General features: G+C 39.9%; 1 protein-coding gene across 3 annotated transcripts in view; it reads right to left on the bottom strand.

Moving 5' to 3' along the window:
• LOC135169677 (furin-like protease 1) overlaps positions 1 to 11420 on the bottom strand; it is a 73259-nt gene extending 61839 nt beyond the window's left edge. For 2 of the 3 annotated variants that reach the window (XM_064134884.1, XM_064134880.1), the window contains exons 1-2: positions 11309 to 11420; positions 5751 to 7725 (exon numbers count right to left, since the gene is read on the bottom strand). In XM_064134884.1, the coding sequence (XP_063990954.1) occupies positions 5751 to 5909 (159 nt within the window). In that variant the 5' untranslated portion in view covers positions 5910 to 7725; positions 11309 to 11420. The remainder of the gene's footprint in view (positions 1 to 5750; positions 7726 to 11308) is intronic. The other variant, XM_064134881.1, reaches the window with a different exon arrangement.
• Between the last annotated feature and the right edge of the window lie 13812 nt (positions 11421 to 25232).

The following is a 25232-nucleotide window of genomic DNA, read 5'->3' as shown; positions in this document are numbered from 1 at the left end:
AGCCACTGAAATATCGGATTATTCGAGCCAAGATAAATCGAAACCTTTACAATAGTCGAACGTGTCCTGAAACGTTCACCTGAAAAGTCAGTTAGGAGGCTTGGTCTTGGAAACGGCGAAGAAGGGAATTCCGACCGGTCAAACTGCCCCCACCACTTGTTTCTCTCACACGTAAACACAAACACTAAAGGTCCAAAGCGTCTCTCTTTCTCTCTCTCCAACTTTCCCCCTCTCCTTGTGTCTCTTACTATTCGCGAGTGGCAACGTAACCGTTTGCCTTCTTCGCGTCACTTATTCTCTTTCTCTTGTTCATCTCGCCGTTATGTATCCGTTCTCCACAAGCTGTTCATAGTTACAACTATTACATATATGTTGTTCCCTCTTTAAGGGCAACTGAATGTGTCTACAGTCAGTGAGATCGACCTACGACCAGAATTTCTGTCTCTTGGCTGTCACCCCGGGTCAAACTGTAATCTTTCTCCCTTATTTTTTTTCTCCTTGACACATTTGTCACGTGTCAATGCAATTTATAAATTTATTCGACAAGACACGAGTGCATCTATCAAGTTGTTTACTTATGAGAAACTTCCGTCTCTGTGTTGAATTTAACATCGGGTTCAATCCACTTTCGATGGATTGAAAAGTAATACAGATTTCAAATATTTATATGCACCGATTTTTTCACACTGAAAATATTTTATTGCTATGTGTACGGTAATCTACAACAAAGTACTTGAATTTTCTCAAATTGTTTTTCCCTCATTTCGGAAAAACTGTCCCACAACGACCCATTTAGGTTCATTCCAATCGTGAATTCAGGGTAACACAGATGTCTTTGAGAAACGGCAGCATATTGTACTTGCGACCAGAAAATGCAAAATTCCGGGTGTTCCGAGGGGTGTCTAGGGCTGTGGAGAATGAAATGGATAGACGAAAAGTGGAGTGCACACTCGAAAACCCTCGGAGCACTATAAATGCACAGAGCGTTCTTTACTGGGTCCTTCTCCATGAAAGGTACAGAGGAATTTTAGGAATGTACTGCCATTTCCTAAAGAGAGACGAGGGATCCTGGAGGATAGGGTGGGCTCTCAGAGCGATACACGTGTGTGTGTGTGTGTGTGGGAGGTGCCAGAAATCCCTCAGAAAGATCAGAAAACCTGAAGCAGGTAGAAACCGTAACAAATGCTTTTTATTTTTTTTTTCTCTTTCGGGATATGGTGAAATACGAACATTCGAGAACGAAAAGTTTCCTCAACAGCAACATCGTTAGCGTGACATTAAGATTTTACACGACATTTCACTATCTTTCAGATTTGTTAAATGGAAAAAATATTTTTTATGAATGTTGGGGAGTGATGAATGGGAGATAAACCTTTCTAATTCCTCGTGTTTTCAGAATTGTTGAAATAGAGTGGTAGATTAGCCAATTAAAATTTGAAGATAGAGATTAAATTGAGAAATTAATAGGGAAAGACGAAATCATTTTTTATTTATCTTCATTTGCATTATTCTGGATTGGAGAGGGAAATTTCCATAAAATTGTGTTACCAACAGTCAAAAAAATGCAAACTCCTTGGCTCTGAAAAAAATCTAATGCGATTGAAGAGATGAAAGTTGAATCGAAAAAAATCTGGACGAGGTAAATCCGTAACCATGTTGTTTCTTTTTGTTTATAAATATTCCGAAATGCAAGCATTCACCACCGGAGACTCATATCATCAAAATTCAGCATAAAATAACCCCCTTTTTACACTGAAAAATAATGAGTACAAAAAATGTACCGTAATTCCTCGTTATTCCCACACAATGAAGATGATAATTGGCCTTTCCCCATTTTCATCATAAAATAAATCCAGAACATATTCCAAGCTCATTGTTATATTCCCCAGTGATGGATGCAAACCAGAGCTTTTCAAGTCTTTACTATTTTTTCTACCCCCGAAAGAATAGAAACTCGAGAGTCGAAAATTCTGAGAGTAAAATTCTATTTATATTTATTATCCTCGTCTACTCAATTTAACGCGCGTGGCACACATAATCCTCTATTACGGTGATGCGTCTCTTCTCAATTTGAGAGATCGATGGAAGTTAAATCGAAGCACTCAGTGTGATAATGAATCTGGGGTAAGCCTGGCCCCTAGTACAGAATTATGTACCAGTAGTGATCGCGCATAACAACTAGATCGGATTAATTTTCGAGTAACCCAAGTGCATGTTTAGCCCTTGCTCTCGATTCACACTCTGATGGCCTCATTCTAATCTCCCCTCGGGCATCTTTTTTTTTTCCACTCCATTATTTTCGATAACCAATGAATTAATTATCTATTCTGCCGGAGATCTAAATCTACTGACTAAATTCCATCTAAGCTAATACACCTAAAGCACCGGTGGGTCATTAAATGCAGCGAAGAGAAAGTAAATTCAAATGTCCAATAAAAAAATCATTGATAGTAGATAAATAATATAAGTCCTGAAGTGAAAAATGATATTGTCAAGTATTTAATTCTTGCAATAGTCGTGATTAAATATTGACTTTCAATTATCGCATGATAATAAGACACTTCTGATGAGGTCACGTGAAAGCAAATGTCAGAAAATGCATTCAAATTTATTCACTTGTATTCCAAGGAATGATTACCAAGGAAAAAACATTGAATAAATACTTTTAACAATTTAAAACAGCCGAATTCTCAAATAGCCATTAGTACTCTAAACCTGGGGACTGAAATTCCATTGACTTTAAAAAACTAACTCATTTTAATCGTCTAAAATCCCTGACGACTTCCCACACTATCAGTCAACAGATAATGCAGCTGAAACTATTCACCTCGAGTCTCATCACACGAGTTGCACCAAAATCCCCCATCACCTCGTGCTACACGAATACCTTTGTCCCCGCTCTCCACCACGTGGTTCGTTGTTGTCGGCGTCAAGGCAAACTAGTGGTATTTTAAAGGGCAACCGCGGTATGAAACACTCCAATGATAAAGAAGGGAACACGTATTCATACACAAGTGTTCACTGAACCACGACTCCTCACCAACACAGGTAAAAACTTATGACGTGCATCACTGTCTATTCTAGAAAAAACACTACGACGGTAGAATTTATTTTTTTATTTACAATGAGACGACGCGAGTGTCTCAATTCACCAGACACGAAGACTCAAAGTCAATAGATATGATGTCTTTTTATGACGATTGAGAAAATTGTTTATTTATGTGTATCTGATATTGAATGGAATATAAATATTTTTTTCGGAGGTAATTTCGCCCCTCCACAGACATAATTAACGAAAATCCTCATTAAAAGCGCTTATTTTAGGACTCTAGGGATTTTTAGTCTTATGACATCGTCGTCGGAACCGAAGGGGCCGAAGCGATGACGTTGGGTTTTATAGAAATTAAAAAATTGATTAAAATAATTATATGAACCGATCAACGTCACTGATATGAGTTGATATGAATATTCTCGGATAAGAGAAATCAGATGGAATATAATCAACAATATTCATCGGACATTGACCGAAAGCTCATCCACAACGCAATATCGGTAATGAAGGGGGACAGAAGATCGAGAGGAAGATAAACAGATCAAAAGTCAAAAAAATGCGCTATTTTTCAAGAACTTCATGAAGATGTAAATAAAATGTATAGAAATAAAAATAAAAGTGGATTCTACAATTAATCGTAGAAATTTCCGACGCACCACCAGTATTTGAAAATGTGAAGGTTAAAATGTGAAAGAAATTATTGCAAAGTAAAATAGAATGGCAGAAATTATCAGACTACAGACAAATATATCGATAAATATTCAATCTAGAGTCAACTCTGACTCGATCTTTGGTTTTCTTCCTCAAGAACTCGATTTTATTTCAACTTTTTCCACTCGTATCACGATAAATATGTCTCATGCTGACTCAACCTTGTCTACAAAGCAATATCGATAATGGAAAATGACGCAACGAGGTCGAGAGTGAGATTAACAAATCGAAAGTCCAAAAAATGCACTGGGTACCTCCCATCCAAGCGAGAGCTGAGATTTTACAATCGAATCGACGGAAGGGGACACAAAGCGGAACTGATTTTGTCGCTGAAAAACAAGTGGATTCAACGCTAGTGCATTAATCATAAATTATAGATTCCCAACTCAATTTGAAAATGTGAGACGGAAAAAATGGAGAGTTTCTGGCGAACGAAAATCGACAAACAGAATTTCTCAAACGACAATCGAAAAATCTCGGCGATTCCTACGTTTTCCCCTACACTTTCTCCGCCTTCGATTTCCGCCTCCAATTGCTCGATTTTATTTTTACCCGACGATGTATATAGCCACACGGCTATACCCGGACCTATATGCAAACTCCATGGGCTTAAGATGCCTCAGAGCCAGTAGAAAACTTGAATACAGAATACCTTGAGGAAGATGGAATCGAGGAGATATTTCACGGGTTTCCCCCATCGACTTCCGCGCGATATTTCCACATCGATATGAGGAGATACCCAGTCTAGTCATTTAAATGGAAAAATTCTCACACAGAGTAGCAAAATGGCGTCTTCTAAACATCTTCATGAGTAATTGTTGCAACAAAACGAAGACAAAAAGGGTAAATTAAGTCTTAATTGAAAGTCCCATCGCAAACAAATTTGTTATGCGCGGAGAGAAAAAAATTAATGATCTGGAAACATTAAAATGCTCTCAAGAGATCACTTGTGGGGTTAAATGAATTTACGTGCACGATAATTGTTGTTCCAATTGTTCTTGTGAGATAGTTAAACCACTTCCGGGTAATTAAATGAGGCACCGATTGATCGAACAGATGTTATGACAAATCGTATATTTTAGCGCAACAAACATTTGTCATTCGAAAATGGACAATTGGCAATTACAACCGGAAACTGGAGTCGTGCGGATAACTATTGTCGATGAAAGTGAATAAAATTGAGGGATAATTTTTAATAAATATTTTTTGCTCGTTAATATAGTCTTTCTGTGGTACAAAACTCACGAAATTATCACAGATCAAACGATTACCGTACTATAGATTATACCCATTTCCTGTCAACGGTTCAGAGCCCCGTAAAGATATTTCTAATGATCACGACAAATATTTAATTTCAGTGAAAGTTGATAATTTCTTTTTATCAGAGTGTGTATTTTTATGTAAATAAATCTGTTCCGCTCTGTCGAATCTTGTCATATGGAACACAGAATTGCTCGGTTTAAATGATTTTTTCTCCCGGTTTCAATATTTTTTCGCAGTGATTAATATTTGATTAACTTTTCCTCGCAAATATTGACTAAATTGACAGAGAACTGAAAGGGAATGAAATCAATGAATTTATTTGTTCTTTTCTTCGTTTTTCCAAAATAATTTCACATTCACCTCAATAATTGGAGAAAAGCCTTTTTTGTTGCAAAATTATTCAACTTATGCAAATGTAAATAACTTATAATTAACGAACTAAATAAATGCTCAAACTCCTGATACCGCTATCGCGAAACTGACTCGAGTTTTCCAATTTTCTCTCCGCGCGTTTCAAAACAATGAACTCTCCATTCGAGTAAACAAATCCCATGTTTACATTGCAAAAGCCCACACAAGTCCAAATAAAAATTCTACCACAAATGAATCACCCAGAATCATCACGTCATCCCACCCCACCTAATCAAATAATTTTTATCAAAAATTATTTTTCCTGCCCCTCAACATTCCTTAAAATTTCCCGGAAAAATGAATAATTTCCTACCTTTCCAAGATATCGAAATCCATGATCCTCAGCTACCTGTTCAGCTACCTGATGTCCTCCATCGATGTGGGCAACCCATTGACTCGAATAAGCAATGGCCCAGCCCTCCATGTTAATAACTAGAAGGGCCAGCGGCAAAATCCATTTATCGGTCCTCATGATAGGGCCCCAAACGCGATGAAATTTCACTCTTAACACCACTTGTCCCGTAACTTATATCTCACGTCCACTCACTTATTCTCAGACTGTCAATCATGAAAATCATGAATTGAAACCTGTTAACCGTTAAATAAAAGAATAAAATAACACCGACAACTCCCTCGACGTTTCGCATTCAGCGATAAGAAATGAATACAAAATAGATGATAAATTTCGTTGGTAACAGAAACGTTTATTTAGCTGCACCAGTCGTGAGATAAGGACCCCCTCCCCCCCCCGCGCACTTATATAACTCAAATTTTCTATTTCAAAAGAAATAAATCACCGAAATGATAAAAATTAAAGTAAAAAATCGGGTAAAATCGAGAGTCGCACGTGGCTCAACACTATTGAACGTATCGCGCTGGACGATACTTACACCACTGAATAGAAAAAAAAAATTGACGTAACCGCGAGCCCGACGTCGGCTGAACTGAATCGCGCGCGATACGTCTGAACAGTTAAGTAGTTTGGTCGAGTGTGCGTCACACTGTTTATATCACCAATGGCGAAGCGTCTTCCGTAGTGTGCGGTGTTCCTCCACACCGCTCCATGGACTGACTATACGATTCAATTAATCGCTAATTAAATAGATCGATGAGTCGCCCAAAATCACTGAAACACTCAGAATTTTCAATCTGCATCGGCTGCTGCCAAGGGTGGGCCGACGTTCAGCCGTCGTTGAAATGGGTGGGGGACTTTTCTCGTACTCTCACGTTCTTCTCTTGCTCCAGGAAAATTTGGGCGGCATCAGAGCGGTTGGAAATCAAAAATCTGATCGATTAAATTCCAATCGTTGGGCTCGAATGCAGCGCGCCAATTGCAGGGAGCGATTTTCATCCCTAAAAATCGGTAATACCCCGATTTGTTGGTGATATCTCCGGTTTATGGAGTCAGTGCGATCACGTGAGTCATCTCGGCGAATTACGTCAGACGTGCGATGTCGAGACGGACCGCAAATGACGAGAAAAAAAAATTTCCACTTTTATCGGGCGGGAGAAATCGCTTTTTCTTTGCGATTTCCCGAGATTATTTTTGCTGAGAGCGAGGGATCACGGGGGGTGAATTTCAGTTCCAAGGGAGGTCTTGGGTGGATATGGGCTCGATCGAGGATAGCACCGGTAGCCGGAGATGGAGGAGGAAAGACCACGGATTTCCTGGGTATTCAGGCATCTACGAGAGGCATTTGGCTTCTAACCGATTCCCTCGTAACGAAACCAGTTTTTCCTCTCGATTTTCTTCTATTTTTCAGTCTCTTAACATTTTTTTCTCTCTTCTTATTCTTCACGATTACTCTCCCTCTCGCTGAATCCAAGGAAATTGCTTTCTCTCAGTCCAAAAGGGAATTGTTTGGGTGTATTATGACAGAGGTGTCAAGGAATATTGGAATATCATCGGAGTGACTCCGACGATTTTTTCCTCTCGTGCCATCCGTCGATTTTCCTCGATCGCGTGACACTCCAGACTCCAAGAAATTCTTTCGCCGATTGAGTTTTCACGGTTTTCCGCCATACAAACTGTCTCGGATGCTATTACGATGGATTTTTACGACTTGTTCCCGGGGTGTATTGATGATTTATTTTTTTTAAGGGGTTTTCGACGATTTTTGTGCACCTCCAGTGGTACCAAACCCTTGGGCTCAGTTCTGGTGGAGATTCCTCGCTTTTAGGGCTCGTGTCATTCCCACCTTCACTGTGATATTTTTTTTTCGGGTTCTCTTTTCAGCTGTTCGCCCGGATCTACCACGAAATGCTCATCTCTGGGGGTGGACCGGAGGCTGAAAATTTCAACGTGCGTTAGTACAAAAGGGCATCGCAAATGTTTTGTGCGGCAAAGGCATAAGAAGCGAGAGAGAAAGTTAAATAAAAAATGATGAAAAATCGGGGAAATTTTACTCATCCGAGAGAAAATGGAGTTTTAATAAAAAATTAATTTGACAGAAGATTGTTAAAAGAAAATGGAGAGTTAATGTGGTTACGAAACATATAACGAATAATATTTTTTGGTGGAATAGTCGAATAACAAATAACAATCTCTATTATAGACAAACAGTTCCGTATATTCTCAGACAATGACACAGTGTTCCGCGTTTATTGCCCAATGGAGTGTGAAAAGACAGAAATTGATCGCTCTCCACGATTACATGATTGTTTGGCAATTGTTATTCAACTTTTTTTCTCCGTATGTCTTTCGAACGTTAACGCGCTTCCAATTTTTATCTTTACGACCGGGAATATATCACAATTGTCAGGGAATTTTTATTAAGTAACTAATTGCTAAAAATGAAGATCATAGCATTAAAAAATGCAAAGGAAAACAGAATTTCAAAGAACTTTTTTAGGAATGATAATAAAATAAGTCTGATAGAGGCAAAATCGTCAACGAATAATATATCATGACCATTTGAACTCTATTTGCTATTGGCCACTGTGATGAACAACGAGGCAAACCCACAAGGTACAGTAAAGTATTAATTTGCAATTTCCTCGCTGTAGATTTATTTTTCGTAATTTTCAAAATGTGCACTCGCGTGATTACTGAAGAAACTTTATTATCCAGGAATAAATTTTAATCATATAATTACGATAGAAGTTTACTGAGAGATTATTCTAATCCCCGACGAGCACCAGTGGAGGCGTTAGAATCCCATTTATTCTGCAAATTGCAGTCCCCATACTAATGTAATTAACATGAAAACCGGATAAATAGAAGCAGGAAAATATTTTCAAACAATGGAAGGGATATTAGCTATTCATGTGTCAAATTGGTTTTGAAATTTTCAATTATTTCACGTTATTTCCGACCCTCAGATACCGAAACATAATTTAATCGACAAAAGCAGGACTAAAACTCAATCATTCGTTTGCATTTAACATGATATTTCTGGGATAACCCGCAGTTTAAAATACAGATCCCCCGAAAATTCTCATGAATTCACAATCAATCGAACATTATCGAACAATGATGATGCCAGAATACACTTGGAAAGGGGAAAATTGTCCGCAAAGCCTCATAATCCCACAGAAAAATGAATAAATAAATAGAATTTTCACATGATATCGGAGAAAAATTATGGTCTCGTGATCAATCGCATAATTGTCCGAAAATTCATGTGAAAGTCCCTGTTTATTTAGCAATTTTTCTCTCAATGACACTTCGCTCGAAATTTACCAAACTTTTCACTGCAATTTTCATTAAATTTTTCTCTCCGTACGAACAGTTTTAGAATTGCAATGAAATTGTTCGCATGAAGGTCAGTTACTCGAGGGACAATTAAATTATTTCATTGCCCATTCAATTAAGCAATCAGCACTAATTCACCATCTCCCTATCTCTTCCATCGAGGGGAAAACTAACTCTTTAATTTTGCAAATGGAAGTTTGATGTTACTGTATTTCCGTGAAACTCCATTTCCTTCGGTTACCGAAAATTAACAATTCCAAGGTGTTTCTTCATCGCAAATTTTGAGGTACAGAGTGTAGGGGAAAAAGTGGAAGGCCTTCACGGTTAACTTGTTAACGGGAAGTTAACCGATGGGGTCAGGGACTCGTACAAGTTCATGCGCACTCATCTGTATGTTTTTAGTGTACATCATAATCGTCGACCGGAATTGCAGGTAAACTTTCATCAACATTTGATTAAGCAAGTGTATTTTGCTGAGGGAAATGAACAGAGTAGATTTCAACAGCATTAACAAATCTTCATCGGCTAGTCCTTCACTCCATCACTTCATAATGCAGCCGAGTGCATTCGGAGTAGTTCACCTGCATTTTCTTATTCATAAGCGGATTTATCCACTGACTGATGGAAGCGTTCATTAATTCTTAATTATTTGGGCCTCTGGGACTGCTAGAACGTCTGATTCATTGCAGACGAGATTGAACATGGATCAGTAGGAAAAAATGAAGCGCATTGGCCCCACCCTATGATAAATGTATCGATATTGAGTAAATTGGAAATTCAACGGAATAATTTTTAATTATGGGCGACAGTAAATTGGAAATGAGCATAATTCAGTGAAGTTTCGTTTGCGTTTACAGCAAAATATTTGAACAGAGTAATTAATTGAATATCAACTAGAAAAATGATTCTTTGTTTCGCAGTTGACGAACCACTCAATTTTCCCACATCACTGAAACTTCGACGGTACGATGATTAACGAATGTGGTGTGTAGCCATAACTCGAGTTTTTAATTGATCACAAGAGTGATTTGTAACAAGGGAATTAATTTGCAAAGAATTAATGATTAAATTGGAAGCGGTTTAAACAATCAAAATTGCCGGGAATAATCAAAATATTAATTACGTCACCCGATCGAGTATCAGGTGAGTTAATTATGAGTAACGTTAATCACCTGAAACTTCATCTAATCCCCTTTTATCGCTCTTGTTTTTATTTTTCGGGGGAGAATAAATTAAGAAATTAGGAAATTACTCTTTTCCCCTCTAAGATCCCCGATAATGTCACTCTCTCAACAATACGCGGTATGAGGATACAAACGCAACCGCAATATTGTTGATATCGTGCAAACAATAAACTCCAACGAGCATATTTTCAAAGTAGAAGGACCCGTCAAGTCCCCTCCTGGGAATGAGTAACCGGGAGATGAAGAAAACTTTGTTTATAAAACGTGAAAAGTGGAGCATTTGGTAAGTAACTGAGAGGAAATGACTATTGCGTTGAATACGCGAAACAAAGAGAAGGTGGCTATATTCACCGGGTACACAACAAGAATTTCCGGAACGAGAGACTCCCAATAAAATAAGAAAACGTAATTTTGCGGATAGTGAGCGTCTCAAGACGCGCGGTTTCCTGGCAGTTCGTCTACCCCGCCGGTGGATCTCGTGTGCATTTACTCTGCTGAGTCGGCGCGGAACCATTGGGTGTGCACGTGGGTCTTACACAATTCGAACACCTCAATATATATTTTTCCCCCCATTCACCTTTTCTATTTCACCTATCAAGCCCGAGTAATGGATTGATCCCGCAATTTTCCCGCTGTTTTTCCTCGATTTGTCTTTCGTTTTTATCTCCCCAGACCGGAAACGACGATTTCGTCGGAGTAAACGGTCACACTGCACCATAACACCTAACACCAGAGTAAAAACACTGAACCTTAGATCGGTACAACTGCATAGAAAGGCCCAGAATGCAGCGGCCGACCAGAATCAGCTATTTTCAAAAGTGCCCTCGTGCAGCACGCGCTTGTTCCATCAAACAAATAAATCCCCGAGTGCTGACTGATCCGCCCGGTGCCGAAATGTTGACAACTACCCAGGAAAAAAATCCCAAAGCAAAAGCTAAACCCCATGAGGTGAACTGCCCAACCATCCGCGTCACCATAAATGCCAGTAATCACCTGTAAATCGCCAGTTCTCCTCAATATCCAAAAGATCCTCAAGTTTCACCCACAATATGCAGTTTCCATCTCACTACAACATTTGCCAACTACCCGCGTGCCTCGACACCCCCAATATATTCCCCCAAACACCCCCACCCCCAACTGTCAAGACCCCACTGATTTTATTCCGGCGCTCGTGACGGCCGTGTCCCAAATCCAATAACTTCCCCCTTATTTATATCATTTTATTAATAATACAAAAAAAAACACCGAGCACGAGCTCACCCCCACGGCGGTACACGTATGACTGACGGAGCGAACCGCCCCAACTGAGGTTTTCGCCTCAACTCTGGCTCATCTCTCTCTCACTCGCTCCCTTTCACTCGCCTTCCCCTTTCACCGTGTTCGTGTGCTCTTCCATCCCCTCTCCCTTGCTCGGCAACGCTGGCGGTGGCAACGTTATATCCCCCCCCCCTCACCCTGCCCCGACCCCCACCATCGGCTGGTCCATGGACATTTCCCCGCGCCGCACCCACGCAAAACCTCGCCGCAAGAGGTTGTGTGGTACTTCGGGCGTCAGTCGTTGCTACGATCGTCGCCAGGCGAGCCCCAAGCCCAAGCCTGGCATCTCAGCTACCGAATGCCAGAGAAGGATGAAGTACATGCGATGGAGAATTGCTGAAAGAACCGCTCCAGCGGCGGAGGAGGGGATTGGAAGGTTCAAGGGACTCCTAGTGTAATTCCGTTCCGTCTTCCTTTTCTCTTTGTACCGCGGATCTTTTATCCCTCACTCCATACCCTCCCCTTTTATTCTTAGATAGATCGGTGAAAAACCGTAGCAGAGACTGCCAGCGCCATCTACCTTTGTCCACTGGGGCTCAAGCAGCGCTAGTAATTGCGTGCGATGGTGGAATGGAAATACATGAAAGAGACCCAAAATGGGGGAATAAAAATGCTGGATTTTTTACGATGAAATGAGAGACTGCGAGTGTTGGGGGGAGGGGGGTGGGCTATTTATATGTGTAAGGGGGTGGCGGATTACTTTGTGAGGCTGGTATGTAGGTAATGCATTGTTTGAAGGTTTTGGTGATGATATTGAAAAAAAAGGTGTTTATTGAAATGAAATGGGTCAACGCAGGAGAATAAAGTGAGGGTTGAGGGGGGAGGGTACATACGCAACTACAACTTCACAGGGATGTTCGCAGCGAGCAGAATAATTGGAATGGGAATTTTTGGAATCTGTGTTTGAAGAGAATTTCAACACGATATACTCAACTGCATTTTTGGGGACTGACTGTAATGAGGAGTAGTTATATATTTATATATTTGATAAAGTCTCAGGGTGAATAGGGGGATTAGGATGTCCAAGTTTGTAGAGATGAAGAATCTGGTTTTCAAATTTTTCACAAACTCACCAACTTATTCAAGACTTGATGTACACATGACCTGATGAAAGCCAGCAAGGTCCATCAAGTATTAAGATTTCATACGGGTCCAGGAGGTAGCGAGATATCACCTGTGATGAAGAAACGATGTTTGTAAATTTATAATGCCACTTGGAGCTATCTACCTTGTCTCCAACCCAGAAAAACCCAAGACTGATGAAACATAGAGCATGCAGGTGTGGACTAAAGGTCCACATGACTGAAGGTCAGTTGCAGTAGCTCAAGGAGCTTCCAATCTGATGGATGAATCGACTGCATCACAGGTTGACAACGAAGACAACCGATATTCACGGAAATCCCCGAGGTATCTTCACCACGGGATTCCGGTCTCAAACAATCCCCAACTATTTTCAACCCCAAGCCAATTACACCGGACTCTGAAAACCCGCATCAGTCCCATTCAGTCGCTATCGCAGTATTAGTGTTCCTGCTCAAGGACAACGGGATCGATTCCTCAGTGTCAAGGGAGAGTTCGTGTCTTCGATTCACCGAACAGCCCCACGATTTCGGAATAACAAGTCACTGAAGTCTTTGTACATTGGGATAACGAAGAGGGTGCGGTGGCTGGACTGATCCGAGAGCTTTTTCCCTCATGATGTCTGTGCTGTACCACGTGATGGTGGACGGAAGGCAAAATCCTCCGGAAACCAATTCGGAGGCAGTCACAGAACTGCTCGATTATCCCGGCGTCGGCCGAAGCTAATGAAAACGGGGGTGAAAGGTCATGAGTGAAGGTCACAGTGGTCATAACTGAGCGGATTTCCCCTAGATCTGACGTAGGAAGGGTTGACAATCAAAATAACTGACCCTTACACCTTCGCCACTCGGTTAAGACCCCAAACAATGATCAACTATTTGGAACCTAAACTTAATTACTCCAAAGTCACCCCTAAAACCGACATCCCTCCATTCGATTGCACTCGCGGAGTTAGTGTTCTCGTTCAAGGACGGCAGTATCGATCCCTCTGTTCGAAGGAGAAGCTCCTGTTTTCAATTCACTGGGAACAGCTCAGAAATTTCCGGCTGACGAGTCACTGAAGTCCGAGAGCTTTCTCCTGGACGATGTCGCCGGGCGTCTGTACATTCTGCCGTAAAAAATCCCTGTTATCGGTGTCTGCCAATGCGAGACTGTTTCAGGGTCACACCATTACCGCTGCGTACGCCCAGTAACGGCTGTCAGTCGGGGTGATGTAATTTACGAGCCTCGGGAGAGTCGTCGATACGTCGCGGGAATTCTAGACGCCCAGTCCTTATGATTATAACTGACGGAGGAGAGGATATTAGTCCTGGGGATGTCGGCGTTGGGGGAAGCTTTCGGATGAGTTATTGACCTAGTTTTAGACCTAGTTTTCGATGAGAGCCTTTTTACGATCGGAATTGATGGCTGTCTTTGGGAAATCTTGACGCCCGCTTTTGATAGTTTACTCCCTTTCGGGAGTTTTCCGGTCGCTTCTGAAGCCAAAAGCAATTCGGGGAGGGACTCAAGGACAGGATAAGAATGAACGTAGATAAGTGGAAGAGTTTGATGGTCGATTTCTCGTGGAAGTAGTGGGAGGCAAAAATTATGTACAAAGAATATCATCTCAATAGTATAATTTCTCTCATAAAATATTTTCATTCGCACTTTTGAACACGAAATTAAGAATGAAAATTTAATTTGCGTCGCAGCTTCTTTTTATTCGTATCATAAATTTTCTGATTGGATATTAATATTAAAAAAATTCCTCTTTCGTATACTCTCTCTCGTTTTTACGATTTTCCCCTTTTCCATCCCCCGACTCCTGTACCATATTCGCCAAAGGACGATGGAAAACCTCACTCGAGGAAAAAAACTGGCCAGGTGGTGTCGTCTATTTTACGAGACTACCGCTCAACAATGAAATTGTGAAACTGAAAGTATCAAAAAACCTGACGACACAGCCGGAGAGCTAATTTCGGGTGATATTGATAATTTATTTATATTCCCTGTGTGACCGATTCCATGGAAACGTGACGCGGCGACGTTATTCATGAAAACCGCCTTTGCAATATTGTCCGGGCGCTTCGCAAGGACTTCTCCAAGTGGTCTCAGTCTAATCGATTCTTGTTGATATCCTTTGACTATTTTTCCTCGTCCATCCCGCGGAAAAGCCAATTGTCGGAAGGACAAGAGGAGAAATAAAAGTGCAAAAAGGGGATTTGTGCTGGAGGGTCACGGGGTTCCCCGAGTCACACGTCTCTGTTTTCCATCTTTTTTCCACTGCTCCTTCGTCGAGTGAAGAGGGTCAACACAAAATACGGAGACGGTAAATACTTTTAACCGTCTCTCACCCTATACGTACATAGACATTTGGCACTTTACCAAGTCCAGTTTGAGATTCAACCCTCCATTTTCGGTCTGTCTACCGCGCCCCCTAGCGCCATTTCCCTCAGGCTCAAATAATTGAATACTCCTACGTCTAATTAATCTCCCAATACTCATAATGTGCCCCTAAAAATAAAATAATTTTCTGTCCACGTTGATTCAATATTTTGTTAAAGTTGACGGACTTTAATTCATTCCTCGATATTACGGAATGAACATTCCATCAACAATTCAATCTATCATATCAATTATTTATATTTATTCAATTCAGAATCATCCACTTGACCCTGTCCTTAATTATTCGTCGCGCGAAGCCCTCGTCAATGCCCAAACGAACTGAATAAATCGCCAATTAACAATTCCCCCTTCGGAGGAAAGGGACAGAGGGACTCGTAACCTCACTCGTAAATACGAAACTTCCACCCTTAGGCCGCTATCTACAGTACCCAAGGAGTGCAACTGAAAAAAAAGGCCAAGTGGGGATGGGGTGAAGCGATAGCAGAACGAAAAAAAAGGGGAGGAACTTTGTGGCAACGAGAATGTACGGTTTGCTGCTCGTTCCTTGCCCATAAAATCGAGAGATATTCGTATTGCCACCTGCACTTGTAAATTGCGAAAGGCTTGAGATGCGCAGAAATTATACCGCGGTATTGCGAAATAGTTTCTCGGTTGTTATGCATACTTAGTGGGTGCAATTCATGATGTTAATGTTTGAGACTTACAGGCAAGGGAAAATAGGGTGAGTTTAATTGCATCACTAATGAGTGATTACGAATAGACGGGCCATGGTAATTACTGATTTCACTTCACCCTTATGGGGTACATGAATATTAATATTTACTCCCTCGAAAAAAAAATCGTATCTAAAAATTTCGAATTTCCTCTTCATTTACTGCTAATGGTTCCGCAATTTTTACTGAATATTTATTTCCGCATGATAATGAAACTTCCTGAGTCATTAAATGACGGAAAAATGTAGAAATGTCCGTGGGGACATCGGCAATAAAATCCTTAAACGAATTCCCAAGGAAAATATAGAATTCACTTACTGGATTCGAGTGATTTCTCCGTAACTTTCCCCTCCATTGATATTGGAAAGATTTTCGATGAAATCATTCCACGTGAATTGTCTCAATCGAGCTCAACAGAAGACGCAATCATTTGATAAATTTTCAGTGATTCTGTTCACCTGGAATATTCAGAATAATTATTACTCATGAGAGGAGTCTGTTTAATCAACGTACATTTCATGGTGGCACCACAAAACATTGAAACAGACTGAATCCCATCACCCCTTCGTTAACGTCAAAAGCTATTGGTTATTTGATATACCCTGTCTCTCGTAATAAAGCCACAGGCAAATTGTGGATAGGGGATGGAGACCCGAGAAGGGATCCAATATTGAACATTTCCATCCACCATCCACAGCTAGAGCGCGATGATCCAAATACCATAAATTCGCGACCTTAGGTTCAATTTCATGAATTCCAGGTGAGCATTCATCCACGAGGAATCGGGATTTCAAATTTTCAACATTCCCGGGTATCATTGTCATTGCTACGGTGATTTTAATGCGACTGAGATGACGACGAGACTCATTTACCCCATAAAAGCCACAATTTCCCCAATCGATGGAATCGATTGAAAAAATCTTTAAAAATTACTGGAACGTTTTGGACTTTTCCTGAAGTTTCACCGAAACAATCCGTCGCTGTTCCGTAATTTCTCGAGAACTTCCCTCTCCGTGTGCTAATTTAATAGATGAAGGGTAGAATCAAAGCACTGAATTAATGGAATTCCATTTCTGGTGTTTTGAAAGCAGATTGAATCAGGGGTAAAAAGCATTGAGCAACACCTGTTAGCAGACAACTACTCGCGATGATGAGATTCCACTGTCTCTGGATACACCACAGATACAGTATCACCAGCATCTCCACCCAATTCGTGAATTTCCAGATTTTCGCTCAGCGATCCTCTTTGAACTGGGGAGAAGCTCAGGTATCTGATGGAACATATACAACTCCCTCAGGGATATGAATGTTATATGTATGCTTGAGATTGACGCAGACCGAGAATCTCATTTCACATTAATGAACTCAGCCCTCATCTCAATACCCGCAGTGAGGAAAATATTGTATGAGATGTTTCGAAACGAACGCAGTTGGAGCAGATGTTGGGGATCGGTCTAATAAGCTGAGGGAAAAGTTTTCACTTTTCCGAAGAAAACCCCGGAAATTTAGCATAACAATTTACATTTCAATGGCTGAAGCTGAATGAGGTCTAGAATTTATTGGAGATTAACGAGGTATCAGGATCAGGTGCATCACCAGCTCAATTGAATAACAATTCGATGAAGTTCAATACATTCAATATATCCCATTCCCATTGACATAAAAATTATCAGATCAATGAATCCGTCGCAGCTGTTCAATTAAAAACAAAATTAGTTGATCAGACAGAAGATGACGAATTACGCTCGTCACAGGGCAATAATTAACTCTTCCAATAGTTCCTCATGAGGAAATGCCCACGTGTAATAAGATAAGATTAATAGGGCGAGGATGCTCCGAACTTCTCTCAAGGGTTACTGTCCCCTGGAATTTATGGCTCGCTGGACAATGTCATTTACACCATCGTCCAGATACTCCCTGCGGTCCCGGACGTGAGGGTAACGCAAATGAGCGGTTATCACACGGGTCTTTCCTGATTCTAGAAGACTAACTTCGAGGACTCGGGGCTCTTGGAGAATTGACGAAGTTACAGGGATTCACCCCGGGAAGGGTCATCTGTAAGAAAAGTACGATTAGATTGATTGGAAATTCCCGCAAACGTGAATAGAAAATAATGAAAATTTTTCCGCACTTTTTCCCGGCTCCAGGGCCTCCCTGAGCCAAAAGGGCCGATTCTCCCTCTCTATGAATGAATACAGATGAAATAATCATAAGTGATTAAGCCGAGGGCGATGGGGTTAATAGTCCTCAAGATACTGAGGGCATGTCCAATGTCAAATGAAGGTAATTGCGTGGAAATCCCAGGGAATCGTAATTACCCGTGGGAGCAAATTACTTCATCGGACGAGTAGACTGATTGGGACTGGGGTGCTTTGACGTTGAAATGCAGACATCGGGGCTGATCGGAGCCCTTATGGTCTCTCGATAGTCCTTCAATAACCACGTTATCATTAACTAACTAATTTCTAATTAATCATTTCTTTCTTGCGGACCGCAAAAATCTTTCATTCGCTCCCTCCCGCGCCGATAGATAAATAAATAAATAAAAGGGGTGGGGTCAGGTTGCAGGACCTCAGCGGTCTTTTAACAACATTTTTTGGGACTTACCGACACCCCAAACCTAGGCCCCTCATTCAGTCCCTCGAGAGAGAAAAAATACTCGCCAAAGTCAGATCATTATTTTGTAATCGACAGAGTTGAGTGAAGCCCCAATGATTCGATAAAAAGTTATTATGCCATTAGTCTTGTTCCACGAGTGCAACGGGTTGCAAAGCCAACGAGTGTTTCATCGAAAAATAATATCTCAAACACGATAAATCAAAACATCATCAAATTTGGAACAAAATAAATTGGAAATTCCCTCAGACTGTCGGACTGAATAACGTGAAATGAATAAATTTTTATTCCACCATTGCTATCAGCCCTGTTCCACTTGAGCAATTTATCAGGGAACATTCAAATCGCCGATGTAGTCGTATCAATTGCAACTACGTCATTTGCGCTCGTGTATTCAAGGGGTAACTTCATACGTATTATTTCATATTGAATGCAGTCTCGATTTATCAGTATTATTACTCATTACAAAAAAAACTATTGAATTCCGTCGATCGAGCGCGTTCGGTCAAGGTATTTATGGTGTGATCAGGGAGAATTTGAGAAAGTGAGCAAAGTCAAGACTTTACGCGAATAAATCCCTTGACATTTGTCCAGAGAACACGCGAAATCTGCAATAATCTAGTTCATTCTCCAGAATAAAAAAAATCACATCAGGATGACATTTTCAATTATTTTCTTCGCGTTAAAAATCGTATCGACTGTCCTATCGATATGGCAACAGATATGGCAATTAGATGTTAAAATGACGGACAAACCGCGCCCTCAAATACCGAGGCATTTCCCATTAATTCCCCGCATTGTCAATGACAGATCTGTTTCCCCCCCATTGTACTCCCCTCTTACCTCCTCTGGTGCACTTCTCAACATTGAACAATACACGAACGTATGGTAATTTGGATTGGCAACCCCCTCTTGTGCCCGACCACATGTAGTAGACATGGAATTATTGCCATGGTGTCACATGCGTTTGTGTCTGAATACTTCCGTCTGAATGATTTCATTTCGCTCCGAGGCTTGTTGGATATCGCAATGATTCAATTTTCGAGGAGAAATGTCGAGGGGCTCATGTTCATCCTTCTCCCCATCCTCACGGACATCAAGTGGACATTATCATCATGCACGAATGCAAAATAACCTCATACGCTTGAAAATTCTGTGTAAAACCGGTAATTTTAGTTAGGACCAGAATTTTTTTTATTTATCTGAGAATTATGAGATCATTGTTATCGATCTTTCAATTTTTCCCTAACAATGAAAAACCGGTGTAATCGTGAATTTTTTGGACCTCGCAAACTGGATTTTCGGCCAATGGACAATAAAAAAAATCACCAGAAGAGAGAAAGCTTTTACAATATTCATTCTTCATCAGCAGACACGCGGGGAATTCGACGTGACAGTTTGATCCCCCTCTCGGTGAATGTATATCACATATACGTGATGAAAGCACTTGCTCCTGTACGAGGAGATGCTTCTGTTCATGACATGTTGGGCAGGGACATACGTGTGTATCCGCGCTTGAACTCTGCCATTCGAAAAATTTTTCGCACTATCGAATTCTGTTGCGAACAAATATTTCAGATACTTGTGACGAAGGGACAATACTCTGGCCCCTTTCCGGACGACAATTTTCATTCTAGACAGAGAAAGCCCGTCGGTTTAGTCTCAGGAGCCTCGGAAAAGCCGACGAAACGATTTCCCAACGATTTTCTGTCTTTTTTTTATCAGAATTTTTATAAGAAAAAAAAAATGAAGAGGCGAAGGTAAAATGTCATGAAGCGTTAGTAGTTGAGAGTAATGTATAGTCGAATGTTTTCAGCTCCAGAGGAGTGGAAAAGGCGCTGAGGGAAAAAAAAGTTCATGCATGGAGTAATGGAAATGGAAAGAAAAGCCACTGCATACATGATCCAAGTGCATTGAAAGAGAAACTGGTGATGAAGTATCTCCATTGTGTAGATGTATTTTTGGATGAATGTCCTGGAGCTAAAATACTGCTCTTTTTGGTGATAATTCTGTTGAACATTTGTCTTCGATGATGGAGTTGTCCCTGAATTGTAGAGACAACACGTTAGGGGATAAATCAGGTGATGATTTCATTCTCTTGCCCTCTGTTGTAGCACCGAAATAAAAGGTACCATATCAGCTAGTACAGGACATGGAGACGACAAATGACTTGAGAAGACAAATTTCTAGTCTCATTGAATTTACCGAATGAAATCAGCGACAACTCGTTGAGATTGAAATTCCAAATGCAATCTTAAAACTTTGATGGACTTAGAAATGTAGTCAGAGCTGTGAATGACGAAGAAAATTCAGGTGAGTGAATCGATTCAGGGAATCCCCCAGTTTTACGATAAAACTGTACAAGAATAGTCCCATCGTAAACTAAGTTTTACAACTGCACTCCAAGATCGTGACTAGAATTGAGTGGAGATGTTGGAGACTTGCGAGTTCCAACGAGCAGTTTCTAATTACAAGCCCCCGAATATAGTTAGTTTTCCATGTACCTCAGAGTTTCGATGTTACCAGAACCAGACAGTGGGAAATTTTCCCCATTCACAGAGACGATAATTCAATGGTTTTTTTCATTTTCAACAACTTATAATTGGCTCTGATATTTTACCATGAATTTTGGCTTCTGGTACAATGGACTTGTCTGGGTGTATTGATTGTGGCTGGGAAGGACAGTCAACAAGGTGCGTTTTTATTATCTTTCGGGTACGTGAGGGGATTGCGTACCGCGAATTTTCAGTTTAAATCTGCTCGAAAAGCTTTACCGAGGATGTGGTATACACTGAACCAAAGTTTAATCTCCAAATCCTATAGGATATTCTACGAACAAACTCAAATCCATGTACAGATAGGCTTTCGCGTTTTATCGTGCCTCGATGTTGAATGAGATATCTTTTATTGTACCAGAAATATTTTTTTTTATGACATTCTAAATATAAAAGAAAGTTTATGAAATTCTTATGGGATTTTTTTTCGGAAAATCTGGTTTCATGAAATACGACAAGAAAATGTGAAATGTGTGGGAATAAAATGATTGAAATTATCGTTCAATTAACCATTTCAGTTAATAATTGAAATGAAAAGGCAGAATCGCGAGGGAATTTAAATTCCTCAGAGGATCGTCAGGAACTGGATTTCTCTCTGAAGAGTGAAATCCATTTTCATTACTCCCCTGTTGATGGGTAAAATTAGATCGAGTTTTGTTAGCAATTCGAGATTGATCACTCCCAAAATTTTTCCAATGAAAATCGTGTTGTTGATGTGTCTCCCTGTGAATAGTAAATGGAGTTCTAACGTGACGGTAATTGAATTTCACATTGATATACGTGAGAGCTCCCCCTCCAACTCTGCATCGGGTTAATTTCCGCTTGATATGTCAAGTCGACGTATCCGCTGAATTTTCCGGAAGTCAAAAACTTCAATTTCACCGCACGTATTGAAGTTTTATTGATTTCACACTTGACAGTATTTTTTTTATTTTCCGCGCACGTCATCTCAATTTCGCTGATAAATGACGGCATCGGCGGAATCGAGGAGAGGAATGACTGTTTTGTCCGGAGAAATGACGCATTTAAATCATTATCAACCAAAGGAATGATTGGTCGATTAAAAATTATTCCAGTGACTTCAGAAATATTTTTTAGTCGGTCCCAAATTGTTTAATAATTACGATTTCGCTGCACCAGCGAAATTAAAACATCGAATGTTAACCCAGAATGACAATTCAACGGCAACAGACGCAATAACCGAAATTATGGTCAATCATTTAACAAATCAAATGACCAAATTCATCGGACGTAAAGTGGGGCTATCGGACTCCAGTTGCGAGACAAATTCAATTTGGTGTCGATCTCGATTTACGATTTCACGGAGGGGAAATGGAAGGACCTGTCAAACTGTCATCGGAACGATTCGCGATTTTTTTTCTCGTCTCCCCTCTTCTTCTCGGTGGGGAACGGAGGGAAAACAAAACATAAAATCCAACGTCTTGATTAGTCTGAAAATTAAGGGGTTAGTTTTTCGGTGAATATTAACGTCGCTGAATATAGAGCAAACGGGAAAATCGCAATGTCGGCTGGTTGTACCGTAGTAGTGAGTTGAATTTGTGAAAGGGTGTGTCAAAATGGGTATCTGCGCACAAAATCCCGTTGTAAGTTACTCATATCTATCCACAACCCCCTTTTACGCTTGGGGTGGATGGAGTTTTCTCAACTTTCTTCTATTACTGAGTATCATGCTGTACTATGCGTACGAGGTAAGACGACATCGCCAAGACATGATCATTATTCAGATTATTATTATTCAGTCTGAAAAAAAATTTTTCCAATTTCGCGCACCATAAACCGTTCGTAAAAGTATTTTATGATTTTCAACAATTTTCTTCCAGAGAGGTTACATACGCATTTACATGACCTAAAAATTCATAAAAATGAATTTTCCGACGCGCCGTTCATCCCCCTCGTCACCAGTCACCCCCTGACTCGGCTGAACCTGACAACAGCTATAAATGCCGTCACCACCTTGACGGGGCACTTCAAAAATATGATGTACATTAAATAATGTAAATCACGGAGTCTGAAAAGTGCCGACAAATAAACCAACCGCCCAATGAAAAATGAAGTTAGAAAATTGCATTCTCCACAACTGTACCCAGCCCTTCACTATAATAAATCCCGGCTCCCCCGAGTTACACAGTTTTTCCGTTGTGCTAAATATCAAATATTCCCTTTCCCTTCGTCACACCACACACCAAAGAAAAGAATCAGTGAAACAAAAGGCGTACCTCACTGGTCTGGAAAAGTTTTGTTGTAACTCTTACAGCATACACTTCAACCCAGAAGCAGATGTTATTTTCTCATAAAACAAGTTTCGTTTTATCTCCCTTGGTATTTCACCGCAAAAGGTACACGCTCAATTTTCAGTGCTTTTGTTCTCATGTGCATGTGACACATTCGTATGGTGAATATATTTTTTTTTTCATACATCATGGGATTATATTCTCAAACTCGACGAGTGCGGATTGTTGAAAGAGTGCAAAACGGAAGAATAATGTTCACAATTCAACGCAAGTCCCCAAAGCTTCACCACTGGATGACGTTGAAGAATGAAGATCTTCTTATTTTACGGAGTGAAAATTGCGAGAAAAAACTCGAGGGATCGGGGGCAAAACAGCCCATTTTGCCTCGCTAATTGCGAATATAATTTTTTCATCTTCAATTCCCTAATCTTCGCCGATAAAAAACATCAGGAAAAATTCACCTGCGAGAGCTGCATTGCTCCACAATTTTTTTATTGTCAACATTTAATTTTCAAGCTTTTCATTTAATTCACTCATTTCTTTTTTCACTAGATCAGATTAAACTCTATCACGTGCCATATATTTTACATATTATTTATTACTAGTCAACTTATCTCGAATTACCCTCTCGCTACTGAATTATTTCATTGAATTCACGAGCACTCCATCCACCCACCACCGCTGCGCATCCATTTAAACGAAATATTTTTTTATTGAAATACTGGTGAAGTTTTAATTACATCCATCAACTCTAAGTGACATGGTAACACTGAACTCTCGTTATAATTGAATCAACGTTGGCCTATTCAACTCATTCCGGTATAATGCACGAGGCGCGAGAACATCTGGAATAGGGATCCATCATATTTATACTTTTAATGAATGCCCTTTGTTGTACGATACCTGTAATTATTTGTGTCACCACCTGTTGGTCGATAATTGTATTCCAATTATCGTCAACTTTGTTGGAGGAAAAATACTGGCTAATTTGTTGAGTGTGCAGTGAGTATGAAAGAGTTCATTACTCTCATTCGCAACTCGAGTAATCGATAATTCTTCGCATCCCAGCTTCATTAATGATACCACCTTTTACTGGCATCCGTGAACTCATCAAACTTTGTCATTAATTGTTAGTAATTGGGGTAATTGATTGGAGACAATGAAATCGATGAACATTATTATTATTGTTGAAGGAATTATTCAGATGGATTTCAAAAACTGTTTAATTAATTTATGCAATAATATATAATATACTGTATATAATATTTAAAGGATTAATCAATAATTTTGATGATGAAAAAATGATTCTTCTCAATTATTTATTGACGGAGGATTTTACAGAATAATAACGTGTCTATAAATCAACTCATTTACGATTTCATTTGCACATTAAAGTCAGTTTAATATATAAAATAATTAAATAATAATAATTCAAGTAAATAATCGATTAAAATGAAGCTCAGCAGTAAATTATGTAGGTTCCGAACTTACCGACTGGCTGTATTATTCGCTATTACCGTATCGTGATAATAGCGACTTTTCGATAATAGGAAATGCATAAATAATTAATAAATAAATTTGTTTATATATATTTCATATTTTTTTATGACTTTCACGAGTATAATTCAGAGTTAGGGATTTTTTTGTATTACTGGATTTTGAAAATTAATATCAATCGAGAATCCTTCAGAAACGTCTCGGTATTATCAACATCTGCCCCCAGGCCACCTCTCATTATCGATTTCCTGATGCAATCCCCTGAAACCATTAACAATGGAAGTAAACAACACATTATTTCAACAGCGCCTAATAACTCAGATAACTGCAGAGCAATCGCAATCAGCGACAGCAAGCTAAAATAAATAAATACTGGATAAACAATAAAAAATCGCAGAACATAATGAAATAATATACAAACATCCACCCAATTCCCCACATCGTTGAATTTTCAAAAAAAAAAAACTTTAAAAAAATAATCCCCGACCTTATAAAAACGGAA

This window comes from Diachasmimorpha longicaudata, chromosome 15 (assembly GCF_034640455.1).
Source record: "Diachasmimorpha longicaudata isolate KC_UGA_2023 chromosome 15, iyDiaLong2, whole genome shotgun sequence".
Lineage (NCBI taxonomy): Eukaryota > Metazoa > Arthropoda > Insecta > Hymenoptera > Braconidae > Diachasmimorpha > Diachasmimorpha longicaudata.
This window is presented reverse-complemented; position numbering and strand designations above follow the sequence as displayed.